Source organism: Salmo salar, chromosome 15 (assembly GCF_965601325.2).
Source record: "Salmo salar chromosome 15, fSalSal1, whole genome shotgun sequence".
NCBI classification, from domain to species: domain Eukaryota; kingdom Metazoa; phylum Chordata; class Actinopteri; order Salmoniformes; family Salmonidae; genus Salmo; species Salmo salar.
In genome coordinates, this window is record NC_138305.1 from 82,507,892 (window position 1) to 82,534,772 (window position 26,881).

Consider the following 26,881-nt stretch of genomic DNA (forward strand, 5'->3'; position numbering starts at 1 on the left):
TGGGCGGAGTACGTGCAGAATTCCCTCTGCCACTCCTCCACTAACCTCACACCCCAACACACACTGGAAAGGAATCAGCCGGCCCTGGCACCTTGGCACCCGAGCCAGACCGAGGCTCCTACGGTGGACGAGTGGTCACCGTGCGTCGGCACAAAGAACAGGCTGACCGCCACTGCAGTGAGGTGCCTGTTTTCTCCCCAGGCGACCGGGTCTGGCTTCGCTGACCAGGAAGTTTTACCGTCGGCACCCAGACCGACCCGCACTGCGACCCTGTGGTCGTCCCCGAGGCCGGTGTCGTCCCGCTGCTGGTGCAGCGTGTCAGAGGAGGGCTACTGTCACGGACCAGGATGGGATACTTTGGTATTTTGCCAATGAGGCCCTTTATCTACTTCCCCAGAGTCAGATGAACTCGTGGATACCATTTTTACGTCTCTGTGTCCAGTATGAAGAAAGTAATTACAATTATAATTGTTTTTGTATGTTTCAGTATTTCATTTTTTACCCCTTTTTCTCCCCAATTTCATGATATCCAATTGGTAGTTAGTCTTGTCCTATCGCTGCAACTCCCATACAGACTCGGGAGAGCTGTGCGTCCTCCAAAACATGACCCCGCCAAGCCGCACTGCTTCTTGACACCCTCCCCTAACCCGGACGACGTTGGGCCAATTGTGTGCCGCCTCATGGGTCTCCCAGTCGCAGACGGCTGCGACACAGCCTGGGATCTAATCAGTATGAAGAAAGTTTGAGTTCGTTTCTCGAGCCAACTCTAACTAGCGTTAGCACAATGACTGGAAGTCTATGGGTATCTGCTAATCCTGAAGTAGCCTTTAAAAAGTAGCTACAAATATTAAAATGTATAAAAAACAACTTCAAAGAAGTAGGTATTGACAGTATTGAAAAACCATCTCGTGGCTATTTCCAAATACCCCGGTATAGGTATATACGGTATACCACCCAAGCCTACTTATCATGCTGCGTGTCACATACGTCCTCTCGAGCTTGTTTATATAATTGTTGGATTGCCTCTGATTATGCACAGATAGGTTTGCCTGTCGCTAAAGTTGAGAGAAGTCTTCCGTCTGAGCCTTTCAAGAGTTAAATCCAGAGACCCGCTAGCAGACAGACAGCTGGCTGAGGGAAAAGTTAATCTAAACTTCCTTGATGCTTTGGTGACTAATACCACATTATCCATCAGCTGTTTACAAGTGTGGAGCAATTAAAAGACTGAATTAAAAACCCTATTTTGTTACTTCTTAATTAAGGTTTTCCTGGATGTGTTAAACTTTAATCTTAGCCAGCCTTGTGCCATTTCACTAATCCCACCATCTCATGAGCTTTATCCCTTGTTTTTTATATCACACTTCTATTCTAGCTAGAGAAATGGTACTCAAATCTGGATCAAAGTACTGAAAGATTTAGAGATGTCTGTAATCTTGTCTAATGTCCATTGGTGGCACTCATGGTTTCCTGTCTTTATGCTATAGCGTAGCCGATGTGGAATAACTACTCAGTTAGCGATGTGCTAGTCTTGTGCAAGTGATGTCATCCGCCCTGAGACCTAGAAGTATTGTTTCTCCAGACCTAGAAATGTATTTTTTTTAGGTCAGTGGTATTGATGGTGCTTCTTTGGGTTGCAAATGTTGCGTGCAGAGGGTCCCTTGTTCGTGCCCAGCTTGGGGGAGACAGGGACGGAAGCTATACGGTTACACTAACACCAGGATAAACATGTGGTTTGACTTACAGATACAGCAGGAGTAATATTTCTTTACATGATTAACTTAAGTATTCCACAACATAGTAGGGCTGACCACATTTAGTCGATGGGTCGATTATTTGGTCGACAGCCTGTTGGTCGACCGAGATTCCTTTAGCCGAACAGTAGCAGAAAAATATACAGTATCAGTCAAAAGTTTGGACACCTACTCATTCAAGCGTTTTTCTTTATTTTCACTATTTTCTACATTGTAGAATAATAGTGAAGACATCAAAACTATGAAATAACACATAGGGAATCATGTAGTAACCAAAAATCTAATTTAATTTATTATCAAATCAAATTTATTTTATATTTGAGATTCTCCAAAGTAGCCACCCTTTGCCTTGATGATAGCTTTGCACACTCTTGGCATTCTCTCAACCAGCTTCATGAGGAATGCTTTTCCAACAGTCTTGAAGGAGTTCCCACATAAGCTGAGCACTTGTTGCCAGCTTTTCCTTCACTGTGCGGTCCAACTCATCCCAAACCATCTCAATTGGGTTGAGGTCGGGTGATTGTGGAGGCCATGTCATCTGATGCAGCATTCCATCATACTCCTTCTTGGTCAAAAAGCCCTTACACAGCCTGGAGGTGTGTTTTCGGTCATTGTCCTGTTGAAAAACAAATTATAGTCCCAATACCGCAAACCAGATGGGATGGCATATCGCTGTGGAATGCTGTGGTAGCCATGCTGGTAAAGTGTGCCTTGAATTCTAAATAAACCACTCACAGTCACCAGCAAAGCACCCCCGCACCATCACAACTCCTCCTCCATGCGTCATGGTGGGAATCACACATGCGGAGATCCTCCGTTCACCTACTCTGCGTCTCACAAAGACCTGGCAGTTGGAACCAAAAATCACAGATTTGGACTCGTCAGACTAAAGGACAGATTTCCACCGGTCTAATGTCCATTGCTCGTGTTTCTTGGCCCAAGCAAGTCTCTTCTTCTTATTGGTGTCCTTTAGTAGTGGTTTCTTAGAAGCAATTCGACCATGAAGGCCTGATTCATGCAGTCTCTTCTGAACAGTTGATGTTGAGATGTGTCTGTTACTTGAACTCTGTGAAGCATTTATATGGGCTGCAATCTGAGGTGCAGTTAACTCTAATGAACCTATCCTCTGCAGCATAGTTAACTCTGGGTCTTCCTTTCCTGTGGCGGTCCTCATGAGAGCCAGTTTCATCATAGCGCTTGATGGTTTTTGCAACTGGACTTGAAGAAACTTTCATAGTTCTTGAGGTTTTCTGGATTGACTGACCGTCATGTCTTAAAGTAATGATGGACTGTCGTTTTTGGCTTATTTGAGCTGTTCTTGCCATAATATGGACTTGGTGTTTTACAAAATAGGGCTATCTTCTGTATACCACCCCTACCTTGTCACAGCACAACTGATTGGCTCAAATGCATTAAGGAAAGAAATTCCACAAATTAACTTTTAACAAGGCACACCTGTTAATTGAAATGTTTTCCAGGTGACTTCCTCTTGAAGTTGGTTGAGAGAATGCCAAGAGTGTTTAAAGCTATCATCAAGGCTTTAGGGTGTCTACTTTGAAGAATCTCAAATGTAAAATATATTTTGATTTGTTCAACACTTTTTTGCTTACTACATGATTCCATATGTGTTATTTCATAGTTTTGATGTCTTCACTATTATTCTACAATGTAGAAAATAGTAAAATTCAAGAAAAACTTTGAATGAGTAAGTGTGTCCAAACTTTTGACTGGTACTGTATATATCATATCATCCACCTGGCTACCCCTATCCCGGTCAACAGCACTGCACCCCCCACAGCAACTCGCCCAAGCCTTCCCCATTTCTCTTTCTCCCAAATCCAGTCAGCTGATGTTCTGAAAGAGCTGCAAAATCTGGACCCCTACAAATCAGCCGGGCTAGACAATCTGGACCCTTTCTTTCGATAATTATCTGCCGAAATTGTTGCAACCCCTATTACTAGCCTGTTCAACCCTCTTTCGTGTCGTCTGAGATTCCCAAAGATTGGAAAGCAGCTGCGGTCATCTCCCTCTTCAAAGGGGGGGACACTCTTGACCCAAACTGCTACAGACCTATATCTATCTTAACCTGCCTTTCTAAGGTCTTCGAAAGCCAAGTCAACAAACAGATTACCGACCATTTCGAATCCCACCGCACCTTTTCCGCTATGCAATCTGGTTTCAGAGCTGGTCATGTGTGCACCTCAGCCACGCTCAAGGTCCTAAACGATATCTTAACCGCCATCGATAAGAAACAATACTGTGCAGCCATATTCATTGACCTGGCCAAGGCTTTCGACTCTGTCAATCACCACATCCTCATCGGCAGACTCAATAGTCTTGGTTTCTCAAATGATACCCTCGCCTGGTTCACCAACTACTTCTCTGATAGAGTTCAGTGTGTCAAATCGGAGGGCCTGTTGTCCGGACCTCTGGCAGTCTCTATGGGGGTGCCACAGGGTTCAAATCTTGGGCCGACTCTCTTCTCTGTATATATCAATGATGTCGCTCTTGCTGTTGTTGAGTGTCTGATCCACCTCTACGCAGACGACACCATTCTGTATACTTCTGGCCCTTCTTTGGACACTGTGTTAACAACGCTCCAGACGAGCTTCAATGCCATACAACTCTCCTTCCGTGGCCTCCAACTGCTCTTAAATACAAGTTAAACTAATTGCATGCTCTTCAACCGATCGCTGCCTGCACCTGCCCGCCCATCCAGCATCACTACTCTGGACGGTTCTGACTTAGAATATGTGGACAACTACAAATACCTAGGTGTCTGGTTAGACTGTAAACTCTCCTTCCAGACTCACATCAAACATCTCCAATCCAAAGTTAAATCTAGAATCGGCTTCCTATTTCGCAACAAAGCATCCTTCACTCATGCTGCCAAACATACCCTTGTAAAACTGACCATCCTACCGATCCTCAACTTCGGCGATGTCATTTACAAAATAGCCTCCAATACCCTACTCAACAAATTGGATGCAGTCTATCACAGTGCCATTCGTTTTGTCACCAAAGCCCCATATACTACCCACCACTCGCTTCATACTCGTCGCCAAACCCACTGGCTCCAGGTCATCTACAAGTCCCTGCTAGGTAAAGTCCCCCCTTATCTCAGCTCGCTGGTCACCATAGCAGCACCCACCTGTAGCACGCGCTCCAGCAGGTATATCTCACTGGTCACCCCCAAAGCCAATTCCTCCTTTGGCCGCCTTTCCTTCCAGTTCTCTGCTGCCAATGACTGGAACGAACTGCAAAAATCTCTGAAACTGGAAACACTTATCTCCCTCACTAGCTTTAAGCACCAGCTGTCAGAGCAGCTCATAGATTACTGCGCCTGTACATAGCCCATCTATAATTTAGCCCAAACAACTACCTCTTCCCCTACTGTATTTATTTATTTATTTTGCTCCTTTGCACCCCATTATTTCTATTTCTAATTTGCACTTTCTTCCACTGCAAATCTACCATTCCAGTGTTTTACTTGCTATACTTTATTTACTCTGCCACCATGGCCTTTTTTGCCTTTACCTCCCTTACCTCACCTCATTTGCTCACATTGTATATAGACTTATTTTTCTACTGTATTATTGACTATGTTTGTTTTACTCCATGTGTAACTCTTTGTTGTTGTATGTGTCATACTGCTTTGCTTTATCTTGGTCAGGTCGCAATTGTAAATGAGAACTTGTTCTCAGCTTGCCTACCTGGTTAAATAAAGATGAAATAAATAAAATAAAATCATGGTGTGCAAGACACCTGTCTGATTCGTACCTGTCTGAGTGGACTAATCCATTGTGGAGGCCGTGTGGATGGCACAATCCATCACTCCAAGACGTGCTACTGAAAATGTATATGGTTGTATTACATAAGAACAATGATTCAACACTAATAAAAAATGATATTATTTTATAACAAATGTGCTTTCTCCCGCGTTCGATAGTGGTTGCTGTCCGTGGTTCTGAAACACATCCGTGCGCTGTTGAATTGGCACCTTTTCCTAGACCAGGTTGCTATGTGCATAATAGCAAAGTTAACCAGCATATTGGTTTTGAGAACAATGCGGCGGAGTCAGCAGCAGAATGAGGAGATGAGAAAACAACCCTTGCCTTATTGTCTAAGAAAAGTGAGGAGAGAGGAAACCCCAATTTAATTAGGTCTATAATCAGTATACTAGCTGTTAAATGTGACTGGCTTTATAAATCATCCATATATATCTATAGAAATAAGACAGATACTGCTTCTGTTGCCTGTTTGATGATTTGTTTGTCAAGTAAACAATTTCTAGTAAACATGTTAATGAAACAATTTCACAAATGTGGTTGTTTTTAGTCTTTGCTTTGCTTTAATAAAGGCTTTACACTTGTTTCCCGTTTTAACAGCTTCTGGTATTATTTATAATTTATTTTGTGTTGTTTACACTGTTCCAAATTGTCCGAAAAATAATATTTATAATAATAATAACACTCCTTTTCTTTATCTCCTTCTTAATGTTATTTTTATTAATAATAACACTCCTTTTCTTTATCTCCTTCTTAATGTTATTTTTATTATGATGATCATCATTATAAGAATAAGTAATGTCATTATCATTAGTAGGCTTAGTATAGCAGCCTTGTGTAACCACCATTGAGCTGTTGGCCTAAGAGTGCATCCTCTTTAATCTTAAAACTGTAAGTTAGGCATATATTAAGCCTATATTTCAATACTTATATAGGGTACTGGATCAATCAATCATTCATTCGTTAATGTCATCACACAACATACGAGTCATTCATAATTGGAAATGCAATCAAGCTTTTTAATTTTAAAATAAAATAAAGTGACCTCTGAATAATTTGCTTAAACATTAAATAAACCGTTCCATTCCGAAAATTGCATTCACGAATGATTAGTCTTTGCTGTAATAAAGGCTTAACAAAAAAACGTTACAACAGCCTCTCTGGTACGCTTGTAATTTATGTAGTGTTGTTTACATTGTTCCAAACTGTCAGAAAAATTATATTGTGATTTAACAGCACCTGTTTGGCACACATAATATACACGCAGCGCTTGCTCCTTACCTTACTTTTCTTGATCTCCAGTATTTTCCACCACTAGTAAGATTTATTCCACACATCTGACTCCCCTTTACCTCATGAGCAACCAGTAGCCTAAACATTCCCCCTTTTTGAGTTTATTTGTCACGTCCACTGCATCCATTTTGCTGTTACGGTGTTGGGAGTTTGTTATAACCAATTTATTAATGTGTTTATGATATGCTATAGGTGCGGAACCATTGGTCACGTGCATGTGATGCATTCTTTGTGTTATGGAACGAGATCAAGATTTGAGGGAATATGGAATATTTTCCTAAAGAAATTAGGTATTTCGGTAACAGACATTTTCATTCAGAAATGGCTGTAATTATGTTGCAGCTTCGGCAACAGGGACACCACGATAAACACTGTGGTTGTCGGACTCCCTCTAGTCATTTGTGTGTCTTAATGATTTAATCAAACAATGTGCTTAAAGCGTCAGACAAGCTCAGTGAATATAGTTGATTTGATTAAAACTAGGGTTGCACATTTTGGGGAATATTCAGAGGTGGAAACTTTCCGTGGGAATATATGGGAATTAACGGGAATATATGGGAATTAACGGAAATATATGCAAATTAGTATTAATACCATTTACATGCAGATGTTTTTTTGCATTGGATATATTTACCATATCATATGGAGACAGAAACATAATGTCACGTCCTGACCAGCAGATGGAGCTGTTGTTGTAGTTTTGGGGTCAGGACGTGGCAGTCTTGTGTGTGTGATTGTTCTGTGTTGGTCTTGTGACTCCTGATCAGGAACAGCTGGGGATCGTTGTTCCTGATTGGGAGTCATATATGTAGGAGTATGTTTGTCACTTGGTTTTGTGGGTAGTTGTTTTTGCACTGCGTGTTGTGTGCCTGCAAAACTGTTCCTGTCTTATATATTGTTTGAATTGTTAAGTGGATGCTCTACTCCTTTATTTTTATTAAAGATGAGTATTCACATACCTGCTGCGCCTTGGTCCATTTTTACAGAAGACAGCCGTTACAGAACTACCCACCAAAGGACCAAGCAGCAGAAGAGGAGGAAGCCACAGGAGAAGAAAATGGAAGAATGGACCTGGCAGGACGAAAGAAAATTCTGGGCGGACAAGTTAAGGGAGCTAAGGGAACCCGAGAGGCAGCCCCAAGATTTTTTTGGGGGGGGGCACACGGGTAGTTTGGCCAGGCCAGGGAAGAGCCGTAAGCCAGCTACCCGTGACTACAGGGAGGTGCGTACGAGGTGGAGGGCGTCATGTTACGCTGAGGTGCGCACCATCTCGCCTATACGGACGCACAGCCCACTTCGCCCAGTACCAGCGCCCCGCAGGTGCCAGGGCAAGGGGAGCATCGAGCCGGAAGGGGTGATGCCAACCCTGCACTCAAGACCGCCAGTGCGCCCTTTCGGTCCGGTGTTTCCCGCCAGACGCACTAGCATGGAGGTGCGTGTCTCCGGGCTGGCACGTCCTATACCAGCCCCGCGCATCAGGAGTCTAGTGTGTCAACCCAGCCTCGCCAGTCAACCATCACCAGAGCTGCTCGCCAGTCAACAGTCTTCATCAGAGCTGCCCGCCAGTCAACAGTCATCATCAGAGCTGCCCGCCAGTCAACAGTCATCATCAGATCTGCCCGCCAGTCAACAGTCATCGTCAGAGCTGCCCGCCAGTCAACAGTCATCGTCAGAGCTGCCCGCCAGTCAACAGTCATCGTCAGAGCTGCCCGCCAGTCAACAGTCATCGTCAGAGCTTCCCGCCAGTCAACAGTCATCGTCAGAGCTGCCCGCCAGTCAACAGTCATCGTCAGAGCTGCCCGCCAGTCAACAGTCGCCAGAGAGGTCAGACTGCGCTGAACTGCCGGAGTGGTCAGACTGCGCTGAACTGCCGGAGTGGTCGGACTGCGCTGAACTGCCGGAGTGGCCGGACTGCGCTGAACTGCCGGAGTGGCCGGACTGCGCTGAACTGCCGGAGTGGCCGGACTGCGCTGAACTGCCGGAGTGGCCGGACTGCGCTGAACTGCCGGAGTGGCCGGACTGCCCTGAACTGCCGGAGTGGCCGGACTGCCCTGAACTGCCGGAGTGGCCGGACTGCCCTGAACTGCCGGAGTGGCCGGACTGCCCTGTACTGCCGGAGTGGCCGGACTGCCCTGTACTGCCAGAGTGGCCGGACTGCCCTGTTCTGCCAGAGTGGCCGGACTGCCCTGTTCTGCCGGAGTGGCCGGACTGCCCTGTTCTGCCGGAGTGGCCGGACTGCCCTGTTCTGCCGGAGTGGCCGGACTGCCCTGTTCTGCCGGAGTGGCCGGACTGCCCTGTTCTGCCGGAGTGGCCGGACTGCCCTGTTCTGCCGGAGTGGCCGGACTGCCCTGTTCTGCCGGAGTGGCCGGACTGCCCTGTTCTGCCGGAGTGGCCGGACTGCCCTGTTCTGCCGGAGTGGCCGGACTGCCCTGAACTGCCGGAGTGGCCGGACTGCCCTGAACTGCCGGAGTGGCCGGACTGCCCTGAACTGCCGGAGTGGCCGGACTGCCCTGAACTGCCGGAGTGGCCGGACTGCCCTGAACTGCCGGAGTGGCCGGACTGCCCTGAACTGCCGGAGTGGCCGGACTGCCCTGAACTGCCGGAGTGGTCGGACTGCCCGGTTCTGCCAGAGGTGCCCGCCTGCCCTGATCTGCCAGGGTGCCCGGCCTGTCAGGATCAGCCCGAGTGGTCCTCCTGCCCTCCGGTCCAGCCCGAGTGGTCCTCCTGCCCTCCGGTCCAGCCCGAGTGGTCCTCCTGCCCTCCGGTCCAGCCCGAGTGGTCCTCCTGCCCTCCGGTCCAGCCCGAGTGGTCCTCCTGCCTTCCGGCCCAGCCCGAGTGGTCCTCCTGCCTTCCGGCCCAGCCCGAGTGGCCCGCATGCCTTCCGGCCCAGCCCGAGTGGCCCGCATGCCTTCCGGCCCAGCCCGAGTGGCCCGCATGCCTTCCGGCCCAGCCCGAGTGGCCCGCATGCCTTCCGGCCCAGCCCGAGTGGCCCGCATGCCTTCCGGCCCAGCCCGAGTGGCCCGCATGCCTTCCGGCCCAGCCCGAGTGGCCCGCATGCCTTCCGGCCCAGCCCGAGGGGCCCTCCTGCTCCCCGGCCCAGCCCGAGGGGCCCTCCTGCTCCCCGGCCCAGCCCGAGGGGCCCTCCTGCCCCCCGGCCCAGCCCGAGGGGCCCTCCTGCCCCCCGGCCCAGCCCGAGGGGCCCTCCTGTCCTCTGGCCCGGCTCGAGGGGTCCGTCTGCCTGGCGCAGCTATCGGCTCCACCGAAGTGGGCGACGCCGAGGGTGGAGCAGGGTCCACGTCCTGCACCGGAGCCACCTCCAGGATAGGTGGGTTGGGGAGGGAGGGTGTAGCACAGTGCCGTCGTTGACGGCAGCCACCCTCCCTTCCCTCCCTTATTGTTTAGGGGTTATTGTTTATGGGTTTTGTTGGGGATTTTGTTTGTTGGTGTTTTTTCGTTGTTAGGTGCATTCCGGGGTCTGCACCTTGAGGGGGGGGTACTGTCACGTCCTGACCAGCAGATGGAGCTGTTGTTGTAGTTTTGGGGTCAGGACGTGGCAGTCTTGTGTGTGTGATTGTTCTGTGTTGGTCTTGTGACTCCTGATCAGGAACAGCTGGGGATCGTTGTTCCTGATTGGGAGTCATATATGTAGGAGTATGTTTGTCACTTGGTTTTGTGGGTAGTTGTTTTTGCACTGCGTGTTGTGTGCCTGCAAAACTGTTCCTGTCTTATATATTGTTTGAATTGTTAAGTGGATGCTCTACTCCTTTATTTTTATTAAAGATGAGTATTCACATACCTGCTGCGCCTTGGTCCATTTTTACAGAAGACAGCCGTTACACATAAACCATTTACCTTATCATAAATAGACATAATTGCAAATGATTAAATCCTTCCAGTAGAAATTTAGTTACGAATTTAACTTTAATTAAATTAATTGACTCTTCACATGGGATGATTTCACTGAACAACAAAAGAAAGGGAATATTGAATGATCCCCAATGATCCATCGCATCTCCCAAAAACGTTTTCAACATACATCTGTAAAATGAAAGTCTAGAAACTAAAGCTTTGTTTGTCTTCCTCTCAGGCTTCCATGTCTTCTCCCTGGACCTCCTCAATGTCCACCTCTTGAACATCAGACTCTGAGGCCTCATCTTCACTGTCACTTTCCAACCTTGTTGAGGATGGTTTGTTGTCAGGCTCAAAAAGCCTCAAATTTGGCTGGATGGCCACCAATTCTTCAACCCTTGTATTGGTCAGCCTGTTGTGTGGTTTGGTGTGTGTGTTCCCAAACAAGGATCGGTTGTGCTCTGAGGCAGCTGATGTTCGTGGGATTTGGAGGATGATGGAGGCAACAGGGGAAAGAGCCTCAGATCCACAAAGTCCCTTCCACCAGGTCGCTGATGAGATATGTTGGCACGACTGCCATATTGCATCTCCATCCCAAAGCCCTTGCTTGGAAGTGTACATTGCCAGACTGCCAAGAACCTTGCCCTCATCCAGGCCAAGGTGGCCAGACACGGTAGTGATGACACCATAGTCCTTGTTGATCTCTGCACCAGAAAGGATGCTCTTGCCAGCATACTTGGGGTCCAACATGTACGCTGCGGCGTGTATGGGCTTCAGGCAGAAAATGTCTTCACGCTTTTTGATGTATTTCAGAACTGCAGTTTGCTCTGCTTGGAGCAACAGTGAAGTGGGCAGGGCAGTACGGGTTTCTTCTCGTACATCTGCAAGCAGAGTCGGAACATCAGACAGGATGGCATTGTCTCCCTCAATCCATGCAATGGCTACTGCTATAGCTTTCAGGAGTTTCAGGCTGCTTACCACTCTCTCCCAAAATACATCATCCAGGAGGATACTCTTGATGGGGCTGTCCATATCGGCAGACTTTGATATGACCATTTCTTGGAGAGACTCCTTCCCCTCCAGGAGACTGTCAAACATGATGACAACACCACCCCAAAGGGTGTTGCTGGGCAGCTTCAATGTGGTGCTCTTATTCTTCTCACTTTGCTTGGTGAGGTAGATTGCTGCTATAACTTGACCCTTCACACACCTAACCATTTCCTTGGCTCTCTTGTAGAGTGTATCCATTGTTTTCAGTGCCATGATGTCCTTGAGGAGCAGATTCAATGCATGAGCAGCACAGCCAATGGGTGTGATGTGAGGGTAGGACTCCTCCACTTCAGACCAAGCAGCCTTCATGGTTGCAACGTTGTCTGTCACCAGTGCAAATACCTTGTGTGGACCAAGGTCATTGATGACTGCCTTCAGCGCATCTGCAATGTATAGACCGGTGTGTCTGTTGTCCCTTGTGTCTGTGCTCTTGTAAAATACTGGTTGACGGATGGAGATGATGTAGTTAATTATTCCTTGCCCACGAACATTCGACCACCCATCAGAGTTGATTGCAATACAGTCAGCTTTCTCTATGATTTGCTTGCCTTTCACTTGAACTCTGTTGAACTCTGCATCCAGCAAATGAGTAGATAAAGCATGTCTGGTTGGAGGGGTGTATGCTGGGTGAAGAACATTCAGAAATCACTTCCATTACACGTTGCCTGTGAGCATCAGAGGTGAACCAGTTGCATACACAGCTAGAGCAAGACATTCATCAGGATTTCTCTGACTAAGTTCCTCCATTGAGTCAAATAAACTTCTGATTCCAGGAGGACTATGAGCTGTTGCTATCGATAAGGTGTCTGATTCATCATTTTCACCTCGAATATAAGTAGTGGAACTTTTGTCAGAGGTTGCTTGTTGTGGGCGCTGAGGGAACTTCATGCACTTGGCCAGATGATTCTGCATCTTTGTTGCATTCTTCACACATGATTTGGCACAGTATTTTCAAATGTACACAGCTTTTCCTTCTACATTAGCTGCAGTGAAATGTCTCCACACATCAGATAGTGCCAGTGGCATTTTCCTGTAAAGATTAGAAAGAAATTAGTAAAAAAAACGAAATGAAATTCCATGTACAGATAAATTGTTAAGCAGTTAGATTAAGAAATTCCTTTGTAAGATAAATGTTTTTAAATTAAACATGTATGGAAACAGGTGAATTGACACTCCTCAGTTAGCAGGCTCAAGCAAGCTAAAACCCACATGGTAGCAGAAATTGTGAGAAATTATTTAAACACACTTTGCTGTAGGCTACTATTTACTAGTTAACAAAACATTATGTCATATTAAATATATCCACCTTACCCAGTATTGTAATCAAAACTTACCAGAATGCATGTAGTCCTTGGCTGAGACTCTGTAGTAGTGTGGGCTCAATAGCATCTCATTAGTGTGCATAATCTTGAGAATCAGCTGTACATGTGATGGAAGAGTGCCATGCACATGTGATGGAGGAATGCACTGTGCATGCAGAGGGTTGCAATTCCATTGAATTGGGGATAGTTTAACCAAAATATGCCACAAGACCTATAATTGCCTTATGTGTATACCACAAAAAGAGCTTCATTGTTATAAGCTAACTTTTTTAATGAATTTAAGCAAATTCCCCAAATTCCTGGGCTTAATTTCCCATGGAAAATTCCCGGAGCCTTTCCGACCCTTTGCAATCCTAATTAAAACACATAGGATGTGTCTATATATGGAAAAATCCACTTTGTAAAACAGACTACTCTTGGTCGACCATTATGTTTTTTAGTCGTGGACGGCCCTACAACATAGATTATTGTAACGATGTGCGCTGAGAGTCGGGAAGCAAGTTCAGGGAGTGAGTGTTTTAATAAATAAATGAAACGAACACGTAACAAACAACGCACAGACATGACCCAGGAACAGATACAATAACGCCTGGGGAAGAAACCAAAGGGAGTTTTATTTTTTATTTAACCTTTTGTTACGACTTCCGCCGAAGTCGGTCCCTCTCCTTGTTCGGGCGGTGTTCGGCGGTCGACGTCACCGTTCTTCTAGCAATCGCTGATCCACCTTTCATTTTCCAATTGTTTTGTCTTGTCTTCCCACACACCTGGTTTCAATCCCATCATTACATGTTGTGTATTTAACCCTCTGTTCCCCCCCATGTCCTTGTCCGGAATTGTTTATTGTAGTGCTTGTGCACGTTATGCTAGGTGTGTAACGGGTTTTGTTTACCCATTCATTTATTGTTCTGTTTACGGTGGTTTTATTTATTAAACTGCGCCGTTGTAAATCAGTTTTTGCTCTCCTGTGCCTGACTTCTCTGCCACCAGTACGCACCCCTACAGAATTCCGGACCAAACTTATGGAGTCAGCAGGAGCAGGTACCCCGGGTATAGGGGTGGAGGAGCGCGTCCAGGAGCACGCAGCAGTGCTCCACCATCTTGGCACCGCCATGGACCGCGTTGTCCAGACAATGGACCGCTGGGAGAGACAGGGAGTTCTCCCAGCGCCTCCACCTGCACAACCGGGGTCTCCACTACGTGCCCCTCCTTCTCCTGGACCCAGTGGGATTCGTCTCTCCCTTCCCCAGGAATACGACGGGACGGCTGCGAACTACCAGGGGTTCCTGTTGCAGCTGGACTTATACCTGGCAACCGTCCACCCGGCTCCATCGGGCCGTGAGAGGGTGTCCGCCCTCGTCTCGTGCCTCACCGGGATAGCCCTGGAGTGGGCCAATGCCGTGTGGAGAGAGGGAGATGCGGCGTTGGACCAGTTTGAGGAGTTCACCCGCAGCTTCCGGGCGGTCTTCAACCACCCACCCGAGGGTAGAGCGGCAGGTTAACGCCTCTTCCATCTGAGGCAGGGGACGAGGAGCGCCCAGGAGTTCACCCTGGAGTTTTGTACCCTGGCTGCCGGCGCGGGATGGAACAACAGGGCCCTGATCAACCATTATCGCTGCAGTCTGCGCGAGGATGTCCGTCGGGAGTTGGCCTGCAGAGACACCACCCTCACGTTCGACCAGCTGCTGGACCTGTCCATCCTGCTGGCTACCCGCGGACGTTCAGATCGGGGTCTGTTGGTTCCATCCCCCCGCACCCCCTCTCCGATACCCATGGAGCTGGGAGGGGCGGTGCGCAGGGAGACCGGAGGGGGTTCTAGCTCGTGCACCATCTGTGGCCGCAGAGGTCACACTACTGTGGTTCCTCTAGGTATCGAGGCAGCTGGATGCGGACATTGAGCAGGCATTATGTGCAGAGCCCGCTCCCGTCCAGTGTCCCGCTGGGCGTCTGTACGCTCCGTCTGCTGTTCGTGACCGGTTGATCTATTGGGCCCACACGTCACCCTCCTCTGGTCATCCTGGGATCGGTCGGACAATGCGCTGTTTGAGCGGGAGGTACTGGTGGTCTACCTTGGCTAAGGACGTGAGTGTTTATGTTTCCTCCTGCTCGGTGTGCGCCCAATGTAAGGCTCCTAGGCACCTGCCCAGAGGGAAGCTACACCCCTTACCCGTTCCACAACAGCCTTGGTCGCACCTGTCGGTGGATTTTCTTACCGATCTTCCCCCCTCACAGGGTAACACCGCGATCCTGGTTGTTGTGGATCGGTTCTCTAAGTCCTGTCGTCTCCTCCCTCTGCCTGGCCTCCCTACGGCCCTACAGACAGCGGAGGCCTTGTTTACGCACGTCTTCCGGCACTACGGGGTGCCTGAGGATATAGTGTCTGATCGAGGTCCCCAGTTCACGTCTAGGGTCTGGAAGGCGTTCATGGAACGTCTGGGGGTCTCGATCAGCCTTCCTTCAGGGTTTCACCCTGAGAGTAATGGGCAGGTGGAGAGAGTAAACCAGGATGTGGGCAGGTTTCTGCGGTCCTATTGCCAGGACCGGCCGGGGGAGTGGGCGGCGTTCATGCCCTGGGCCGAGATGGCACAGAACTCGCTTCGCCACTCCTCCACTAACCTCTCTCCCAGCCGGTACCAGCCGGTTCTGGCGCCTTGGCATCAGAGTCAGACCGAGGCTCCTGTGGTGGACGACTGGTTCAGGCACGCGGAGGAGACATGGGAAGCTGCACGTGTTCACCTTCAGCGGGCCGTGGTGTGCCAAAAAGAGAACGCAGACCGTCACCGCAGTGAGGCCCCGGTGTTCGCACCAGGGGACCGGGTCTGGCTCTCGACCTGAAACATGCCCCTCCGCCTGCCCTGCCAGAAGCTGGGTCCGCGGTTTGTGGGGCCATTTAAAGTCCTGAGGAGAGTGAACGAGGTTTGTTATAGGTTACAGCTTCCCCCCGATTACCGTAGTAACCCCTCGTTCCATGTGTCTCTCCTCAGGCCGGTGGTGGCTGGCCCGCTCCAGGAGTCTGAGGTGCGGGAGGTTCCTCCGCCCCCCTCTGGACATTGAGGGGGCCCCGGCGTACTCCGTTTGCTCTATACTGGATTTGAGGCGTCGGGCGAGGGGCCTTCAGTATCTCGTGGAGTGGGAGGGGTACGGTCCGGAGGAAAGTTGCTGGGTTCCGTTCGAGGACGTGTTTGGTCCTTCAATGCTGCAGGAGTTCCACCGTCTTCGTCCGGATCGCCCTGCGCCTCGCCCTCCGGGTCGTCCCCAAGGCCGGTGTCTGCGCGCTGCTGAAGCCGCGCATCAGGGGGGGGGTACTGTCACGACTTCCGCCGAAGTCTGTCCCTTTCCTTGTTCGGGCGACGTTCGGCGTTCGACGTCACCGTTCTTCTAGCCATCGCTGATCCACCTTTCATTTTCCATTTGTTTTATCTAGTCTTCCCACACACCTGGTTTCAATCCCATCATTACATGTTGTGTATTTAACCCTCTGTTCCCCCCATGTCCTTCTCCGGAATTGTTTATTGTAGTGCTTGTGCACGTTATGCTAGGTGTGTAACGGGTTTTGTTTACCCATTCATTTATTGTTCTGTTTACGGTGGTTTTATTTATTAAACTGCGCCGTTGTAAATCAGTTTTTGCTTTCCTGCGCCTGACTTCTCTGCTGCCAGTACGCACCCCCTACACCTTTATTTAACCAGGTGAGCCATTTGAGAACAAGTTCTCATTTACAACTGCGACCTGCCCAAGATAAAGGAGTGCGACAAAAACAACAACACAGAGTTACACATGGGATAAACAAACGTACAGTCAATAACACAATAGAATAATCTATGTACAGTGTGTGCAAATGTAGTGAGATTAGGGAGGTAAGGTAATAAATAGGCCAGAGTGGCAAAAATAATTACAATTTAGCATTAACACTGGAGTGATAGATGTGCAGATGATGATGTGCAAGTAGAGATACTGGGGTGCAAAAGAGCAAGAAAAATAAATAACAATATGGGGATGAGGTAGTTGGGTGGGCTATCTACAGATGGGCTGTGTACAGGTGCAGTGATCGGTAAGGTGCTCTGACAGCTGATGCTTAAAGTTAGTGAGGGAGATATAAGTCTCCAGCATCAGTGATTTTTGCAATTCGTTCCAGTTATTGGCAGCAGAGAACTGGAAGGAAAAGTGGCCAAAGGAGGTGTTGATTATAGAAAGAGAGGATCCAGATTGTCTATCCCAGCTGATTTGTAGGGGTCCAGATTTTGCAGCTCTTTCTGAACATCAGCTCTCTGGATTTGGGTGAAGGAGAAGTGTGTGGGGGCTTGGGCAAGTTACTGCGGGGGGTGCAGAGCTGTTGGCCGGGGTAGCCAGGTGGAAAGCTTGGCCAGCCGTAGAAAAATGCTTATTGAAATTCTCTATTGTCGTGGATTTATCGGTGGTGACAGTGTTTCCTAGCCTCAGTGCAGTGGGCAGCTGGGAGGAGGTGCTCTTATTCTCCATGGACTTTACAGTGTTCCAAAACGTATTGGAATTAGTGCTACAGGATGCACTTTTCTGTTTGAGTGAAATATATAGGGAAGGTAATAAGGGAAGTGATTGAGTCCAGGTGAGTCTGATGACGCGCAGGTGCGCGTAACGATAGGGACAGGTGTGCGCCATAAAGAGTAGGCTGGTGGCCTAGAGACCGGCGAGGGAGCACACGTGACAGTACCCCCTCCCCGACACGCGGCTCCAGCCGCAGGACGCTGACCAAAATGACGATCCCGGGGATCAAGAGTGGACCAGTCACCTATGCTGAGGCGCGGGAAACCTGTCAGTCCAGCTGAGACGCAGGAGCATGGCTGCCTAGAGCGCCGGAGAGAGAGCATATTTGACGGTACCCCCTCCACGGTGTGTTCGGCTCCAGCCGCAGGACGCCCACCAAAGGGACGATCTCCCGGGATCAGGGGCGGACCGGTCACCCCTGCTGATGCGCGGGAACCTGTCACCGGCTGGGGCGAGGGAACCTGATAGACCGGCTGAGGCATGGGAGCCTGACGAGCCAACGGAAGCAGGGGAGCCTGGCGATCCGGCGAAGGCATGAAAGCCAGACGAGCCGGCTGAGGCGGGGGAGCCTGGCGATCCGGCTGAGGCATGAGAGCCTGATGAACCAGCGGAGGCAGGGGAGCCTGGCAATCTGTCTGAGGCATGAGAGCCTGTAGCGGCTCCAGGACCCGACGTCATTCCCACCAAAAAAAATAAAAATAAACACTCCCTGATGCTTCCCTTAGGTGAGGTGTTATTCTGTAACGATGTGCGCTGAGACAAATATAGGGAAGGTAATCAGGGAAGTGATGGAGTCCAGGTGAGGCTGATGACACGCAGGTGCGCGTAACGATGGTGACAGGTGTGCGCCATAACGAGCAGGCTGGTGACCTTGAGACCGGAGAGGGGGCACACGTGACAGTACCCCCTCCCCGACACGCGGCTCCAGCCGCAGGACGCTGACCAAAATGACGATCCCGGGGATCAAGAGTGGACCAGTCACCTATGCTGAGGCGCGGGAAACCTGTCAGTCCAGCTGAGACGCAGGAGCATGGCTGCCTAGAGCGCCGGAGAGAGAGCATATTTGACGGTACCCCCTCCACGGTGTGTTCGGCTCCAGCCGCAGGACGCCCACCAAAGGGACGATCTCCCGGGATCAGGGGCGGACCGGTCACCCCTGCTGATGCGCGGGAACCTGTCACCGGCTGGGGCGAGGGAACCTGATAGACCGGCTGAGGCATGGGAGCCTGACGAGCCAACGGAAGCAGGGGAGCCTGGCGATCCGGCGAAGGCATGAAAGCCAGACGAGCCGGCTGAGGCGGGGGAGCCTGGCGATCCGGCTGAGGCATGAGAGCCTGATGAACCAGCGGAGGCAGGGGAGCCTGGCAATCTGTCTGAGGCATGAGAGCCTGTAGCGGCTCCAGGACCCGACGTCATTCCCACCAAAAAAAATAAAAATAAACACTCCCTGATGCTTCCCTTAGGTGAGGTGTTATTCTGTAACGATGTGCGCTGAGACAAATATAGGGAAGGTAATCAGGGAAGTGATGGAGTCCAGGTGAGGCTGATGACACGCAGGTGCGCGTAACGATGGTGACAGGTGTGCGCCATAACGAGCAGGCTGGTGACCTTGAGACCGGAGAGGGGGCACACGTGACAATTATCCTCAATGAGACTATGAAATTATAGCTGTGCCGCTGGCTACTTCAGTTCGTAAGAGAATGAGCTCTACACACCTCCCAATCCCAAATTGAATATCATGGTTGCATGATTCACTTTTTATATCTGAGTCTTTTATGTGCACATTCTCCTTTTATGGATAGATAGGCCTACCTGGAAATAGGATAACCAGACCGGCAAATGTAGCCTATTCTAAGACAACAATAGGCTTATATTCAGATGTTAATAGGAATTCATTATATTGTTATCAAGTTGGCTATAATGGCCAGACATTGTAGTTGTCTGTTGTCCTTAAAGTATTATTACTGTATACTATATGCTTTACTTGTTTAATTTTTTTGAACTGTGTGACCAACCTAAATCTTCTAGCATTTTCTTATGACATACACTATATATACAAAAGTATGTGGACACCCCTTCAAGTTAGTGGATTCTGCTATTTCAGGAACACCCATTGCTGATAGGTGTTTAAGATCGAGCACCCAGACATGCAATCTCCATAGACAAACATTGGCAGGAGAATGGCCTTACCAAAGACCTCAGTGACTTTCAACGTGGCACCGTCATATGATGCCACCTTTCCAACAAGTCAGTTTGTCACATTTCTGCCCTGCTAGAGCTGCCCCAGTCAACTGTAAGTGCTGTTATTGTGAAGTGAAAACGTCTAGGAGAAACAACGGCTCATCCGCGAAATGGTAGGCCACACAAGTGCTGAAGCACGTAGCGCGTAAAAATCGTCTGTCCTCGGTTGCAACACTCACTACCGAGTTCCAAACTGTCTCTGGAAGCAACGTCAGCACAATAACTGTTCGTCGGGAGCTTCATGAAATGGATTTCCATGGCCGTGCAGCCGCACACAAGCCTAAGATCAACATGCACAATGCCAAGGGTCAGCTGGAGTGGTGTAAAGCTCGCCGCCATTAGACTCTGGAGCAGTGGAAACGCGTTCTCTGGAGTGATTAATCACGTTTCACCATCTGGCAGTCCGACGGACGAATCTGGGTTTGGCGGATGCCAGGAGAACGCTACCTGCCCGAATGCATAGTGCCAACTGTAAAGTTTGGTGGTGGAGGAATAATGGTCTGAGGCTGTTTTTCATGGTTCGGGCTAGGCCCTTTAGTTCCATTGAAGGGAAATCTTAACGCTACAGCATACAATGACATTCTAGACGATTCCGTGCTTCCGACTTTGTGGCAATAGTTTTGGGAAGGCCCTTTCCTGTTCCAGCATGACAATGCCCCTGTGCACAAAGCGAGGTCCATACAGAAATGGTTTGTCGAGATCGGTGCGGAAGAACTGGCCTGCACAGAGCCCTGACCTCAAACCCGTCGGACACCTTTGCGATGAATTCGAACGCTTACTGCGAGTCAGGCCTAATTGCCCAACACCAGTGCCCGACCTCACTAATTAATGCTCTTGTGGCTGAATGGAAGCAAGTCCCCACAGCAATGTTCCAACATCTAGCAGAAAGCCTTCCCATATTAATGCCCATGATTTTGGCATGAGATTGTTCGACAAGCACGTGTCCACATATGTTTGGTTATGTAGTGTATCTCCCGTGTGGCTCAGTTGGTAGAGCATGGCACTTGCAACACCAGTGTTGTGGGTTTGATTCCCACGGGGGACCATTTATGCACTCACTACTGTAAGTTTCTCTGGATAAGAGCATCTGCTACATTACGTAAATGTTAGATAACAACAACTAACCATTTGAGAAACACTGTCATAAAATAACTATATTACGTAAAGGGTTGTAATAAGTACTGCATTACCATCACTGGGGTAGAAGTAGTTGTCAAAGTCATATTCCCTATATCTTCAAAGACAACAGCTGAAGCAGAAGAAAACTTGGAGCGGACACCCTTTGCCCCCTGATAATAGAGCTACAGTATGTGGCTGTTATCTGAAAGATAATTGAGCTCTCTAAGAATGTCAGCTATTTTTAATCATGAGGGGAGGAACTTCTGTTTAAGAGTACAAATCAGATTATTCTCAGAGAGCGAGTGGTCACCTTCACATGACAAAGCTCGTCTGTCTCGCTCTCTCTCTCTCTCTCTCTCTCTCTTTCTCTACCCCTCTAATGAAATTGTTGTCACGTTCCCTGTACTCTCTCTCTCTCCCTTTCTCTCTCTCTCTGCTGTCTTCCGCTATGCCGCAGGGCTCTCTTGCTGATGTAATTTATTCTATGTCTCTGCTAGCATCAGGGAGAGCCTCCTAAAGTGAACGCTCTTCATGCAGACAGCTCCTGAGAGAGGCTCTGCTCAGCTCTGCTATTACAGTGAGGACACATCGCTTTTGACGTAAAAAACACTTAGTGATTGCAGTCAGAGCCTAATTGAAGCAACCACAATAGCCGTCAGTTAAGAAGAAAATTAGATGTGACATTGTTGGATATTCGTTTTGTGGCCAGTAATTGCCACTGTGTCGCAGGATGGTGACTTCAACAACATTGGGGAGGTTTTGGATTTTGCAATGGGTAGGGAAGAGTGTGATGGGTAGGGTATATGTGTGAGTGTGTAATAGGCAGGCTGGGTTCACCCACTATAGGTAATATGTCATGCTGGTCTTGGGATGTGGACATCAGAAGACTGCTGACTTTATGTATCTGTTAATTTATTGTTTCAGGATTGCATCCATTACCATGACAACAGAAAAGGGATTGCCCATGGAGATGAAGAGTACCATGGAGGGTGATGTCAGGAGGACCAATCAGGTTGGAGAGATGCAAGACTCACAGTCGTGTATCATTTTGCACTTCACATCTAATCATTTAGCATTTGCATTAAACCTACAAAACACAGTATATCATAAAATGGAGCAAATCTTTGAATATTATGCAGTGTGCATTGTATCATATGCCTTTTGTGGTGATTACATGAATGTCCACATTATATAGCCTACTGTTTTGAGATTTCATACATGTACTTGGCTTGGTTACTAAATCAATAATTTGTGGTTTATGACGTCTTATTTGAAACTTTTCACTTATCTTAAGGATCATGACAGTAAGACGTCAGATGACCATCATGGGGACATGGATGACAGCTCGGAGAAGACCCCCAGCAAAGCATCAAAATCCCCCCAGAAATCTTCCAAACGCCCCAAAACCATTCCTGTCAAAATCACCCTACTCGACGGCTCAGAGTATGAAACTGGAGTAGAGGTATTTACTATATGGGATTTCAAATATTTTTTTATGACATTTTTTTTTTGGTGCCCTTTTTTTGTACAAAGTTGAAATCAGACAGGGAGATAGAGTTTAGGGGCAAAGACAGGAATGACCATGACTAGGGCTAATCACTAGACCAGATTTAAATTCTGTGAAAGAAATGATTTTAGGCGGCATCTTAGCAAGATGAGTAACGCTTCAAGAATAAGGATAGTGCCAGTTACAAAGCAATCTGTCCCTTGTAGTGTTCAAATGCTAATAAATCGAACATGCTGAATTGTAGACATTAACAAGTTATGTCCAAGTTGCTGCAAACACACCTCTATCTATGTGCACTGCCTGGAGCTCATTAGCTTCTAGCAAAGGTTGTAGTTATCAGGTATGAAGGTAAGACCCAGATGCAGACAATGTTGAATTAACAATGGTTTAATAATCCAACGGGGGAAGGCAATAGACAAGTCAAGGCAGGCATGGGTCAGTAAATCAGAAGTGGGTCAACAGTACCGGATGGCAGGCAGGCTCAGGGTCAGGGTAGGCAGAGGTCAATAATCCAGAGGTGGGGCAAATGTACAGGCAGGCAGGCTCAGGGTCAGGCAGAATGGTCAGAGTCAGGGCTGGCAAGGGTCAAAACCAGGAGGGTGAGAAAAAGAGAGACTGGGAAAAGCAGGAGCTGAGATAAAAACGCTGGTTAACTTGAAAAACAAGACGAACTGGCAACAGACAAACAGAGAACACAGGCATAAATACACAGGGGATAATGGGGAAGATGGGCAACACCTTGGAGGGGGGTGGAGACAATCACAAAGACAGGTGAAACAGATCAGGGTGTGACAGTAGGGCTACATATGGCACAGCATCCCCATCATGTTCCCTTAGGGAACTTTTTCTTAATTAGTGATATTTATGTATAAGATGAGTAAGAGAGTTCTGATTTTACTTGAACACAAGGTTCACTCAGACAGTGACTACAGGCTGCGTTTTCTGAGGTTGCTACTTACAGCCCTCCCATATCAATGGACCTCTTGATTCATCTCTCTCTCTCTCTCTCTCTCTCTCTCACTCACTCACTCACTCACTCACTCACTCACTCACTCACTCACTCACTCACTCACTCACTCACTCACTCACTCACTCACTCACTCACTCACTCACTCACTCACTCACTCACTCACTCACACACACACACACACACACACACACACACACTAGGGTTGAATATTTTACAAATGTTCCATCCCGAGAATAAGTCAGAATAAGTCACTTTTCTTCTGGGTAACCTGGTATTTCCCGCCAACCGGAAGTGTCATTCAAAAGCATACAAAAATATATACTTTGATCAGCATGAAAATTCAAACCTGATGCTACCTGAGTCTGATGACCCATATATTAAATACATTTTATGATCTCTATATTAACAACATTTAATGAGCCCAAGCCCTAAAAAGCCCAAATGATTGTGACATTATCCAATACATTCTGTATATGATAAATCTACTCCACATTACGCAAAACAGAAAAACATAAAAGCCCATAGATGTAGCTAGCTATATGCTCTCTTGGGTAAATAAATGAAACAAGCTCCAGTAGGCTAATATTTTTAAGTGTGAACTGTATTACTGTACTGTATTCTATTATATTGTAATACAGTGCATTCGGAAAGTATTCAGACCCCTTGACTTTTTCCCAAAAATTGTACGTTACTGCCTTATTCTAAAATAAAATAAAATGTTTTTTAGAATTGTTTTGCAAATAAATACAAATATATATACAGTACTAGTACTTTGGGCTCCCAAGTGGCGCAGTGGTCTAAGACACTCCATCTCAGTGGTAGAAGTGTCGCTACAGACCAACCTGGTTTGAATCCAGACAGTATCACAAACGGCTGTGATTGGGTGTCCCATAGGGCGGCGCACAATTGGCCCAGCGTCGTCCGAGTTTGGCCGGTGTAAGCCGTCATTGTAAATAAGAATTTGTTTTTAACTGACTTGCCTTGTTAAATATATAAAATAATATAAAACTTTGGACACACCTTCTCATTCCAGCGTTTTTCTTAATTTTTACTATTTTCTACATAGTATAATAATAGTGAAGACATCAAAAATATGAAATAACACATATGGAATCATGTAGTAACCAAAAAAGTGTTAAACAAATGAAAATATATTTTATATTTGAGATTCTTCACAGTAGCCTCACTTTGCCTTGATGACAGCTTTGCACACTCTTGGCATTCTTTTTAATTTGTGAAATTTCTTTCCTTCTTCATGCATTTGAGCCAATCAGTTGTGTTGTAACAATGTAGGGGGAGTTTACAGAAGATAGCCCTATTTGGTAAAATACCAAGTCCATATTATGGCAAGAACATCTCAAATAAGCAAAGAGAAATGACAGTCCATCATTACTTTAAGACATGTAGGTCAGTCAAGAACTTTGAACATTTCTTCAAGTGCAGTTGCAAAAACCATCAGGTGCTATGAGGAAACTGGCTCTCATGAGGACCGCCACAGGACAAGAAGACCCAAAGTTACCTCTGCTGCAGAGGATAAGTTCATTAGAGTTAACTGAACCTCAGATTGCAACCCAAATAAATGCTTTACAGAGTTCAAGTAACAGACACATCTCAACATCAACTGTTCAGAGGAGACTTCATGAGTCAGGCCTTCATGGTCGAATTGCTGCAAAGAAACCACTACTAAAGGACACCAATAACAAGAAGAGACTTTCTTGGGCCAAGAAACACGAGCAATGGACATTAGACCGGTGGAAATCTGTCCTTTGGTCTGACGAGTCCAAATCTGAGATTTGTGAACGGATGATCTCAGCATGTGTGGTTTCCACCGTGAAGCATGGAGGAGGAGGTGTGATGGTGTTGGGGTGCTTTGCTGGTGACATTGTCAGTGATTTATTTAGAATTCAAGGCACACTTAACCATCATGGCTACCACAGCATTCTTCTGCGATACGCCATCCCATCTGGTTTGCGCTTGTTGGGACTATAATTTGTTTTTCAACAGGAAAAGGACCCAAAACACACCTCCAGGCTATGTAAGGGCTATTTGACCAAGGAGGAGAGTGATGGAGTGCTGCATCAGATGACCTGGCCTCCACAATCACCTGACCTCAACTCAATTGAGATGGTTTGGGATGAGTTGGACTGCAGAGTGAAGGAAAAGAAGCCAACGAGAGCTCAGCATATGTAGGAACTCCTTCAAGACTGTTGGAAAATCATTCCTCATGAAGCTGGTTGAGAGAATGCCAAGAGTGTGCAAAGCTGTCAGCAAGGCAAAGGGTGGCTACCTTGGCTACTTTGAAGGATCTAAAATCTAAAATGTATTTTGATTTGTTCAACACTTCTTAGATGTTACTACTTGATTCCATATGTGTTATTTCATAGTTTTGATGTATTCACTTTTATTCTACAATGTAGAAAATATAAAAAATGAAGAAAATCCTTGAATGAGTAGGTATGTCCAAACATTTGACTGGTACTGTATATACTGAAATATTATATTTAAACAAGTATTCCGACCCTCTACTCTAAGGGGGGGCAAAGTACAGCCCGCGGGCACTTCAATCCGGCCCGCGAGACATAACTTCTCTTTTTTTTCCTCCCCAATTTTGTGGTATCCAATTGGTAGTTACAGTCTTGTCCCATCGCTGCAACTCCCGTACAGATTTGGGAGAGGCGAAGGTCGAGATCCGTGTGTCCTCCGAAACACGACCCAGCCATGCTGCACTGCTTCTTGACACAGTGACTTCCTGCTTAACCCGGAAGCCATCCGCACCAATGTGTCTGAGGAAACACGATACACCTGGCGACTATGTCAGCATGCATATGCACCCGGCCCGCCACAGAGGTCGCTAGAGTGCAATGGGACAAGGAAATCTCTGCCAAACCCTCTCCTAACCCGGACGATGCTAGGCCAATTGTGCACCGCCTCATGGGTCTCTCAGTCACGGCCAGCTGCGACACAGCCTTGGGATCGAACCCGGGTCTGTAGTGATGCCTCAAGCACTATGATGCAGTGCCTTAGACCGCTGCGCCACTTGGGAGGCCCCCGCAAATGTATTTTAACAAACAATTGGTCCCCCCAAAAATGCGGACATCCATTGAATTTCAAGATCCCAATGTGGCCCTCGAGCCAAAAAGTTTGCCCACCCCTGCTCTACTCAGTACTTTGTTGAAGCACCTTTGGCAGTGATTACATCCTTTAGTCATCTTGGGTATGACACTACAAGCTTGACACACCTGTATTTGGGGAGTTTCTCCCATTCTTCTCTACAGATCCTCTCAAGTTCTGTCAGGTTGGATGGGGAGCGTTGCTGCACAGCTAATTTCAGGTCTCTCCAGAAATGGTCGATCGGGTTCTCTCTCTACTTCGCACCGTTCATCTTTCCCTCGATGCTGACTAGTCTCCCAATCCCTGCCACTGAAAAACATCCCCACAGCATGATGCTGCCACCACCATGCTTCACCGTA

At 47.7% G+C, this 26,881-nt stretch overlaps 1 protein-coding gene across 2 annotated transcripts in view; it reads left to right on the forward strand.

The window, feature by feature from the left end:
* si:dkey-178k16.1 (band 4.1-like protein 1) overlaps positions 1-26,881 on the forward strand; it is a 127,453-nt gene that overhangs the window by 16,377 nt on the left and 84,195 nt on the right. For both annotated transcript variants that reach the window (XM_014145847.3, XM_014145849.3), the window contains exons 2-3: positions 21,859-21,946; positions 22,229-22,396. In XM_014145847.3, the coding sequence (XP_014001322.1) occupies positions 21,875-21,946; positions 22,229-22,396 (240 nt within the window). In that variant the 5' untranslated portion in view covers positions 21,859-21,874. The remainder of the gene's footprint in view (positions 1-21,858; positions 21,947-22,228; positions 22,397-26,881) is intronic.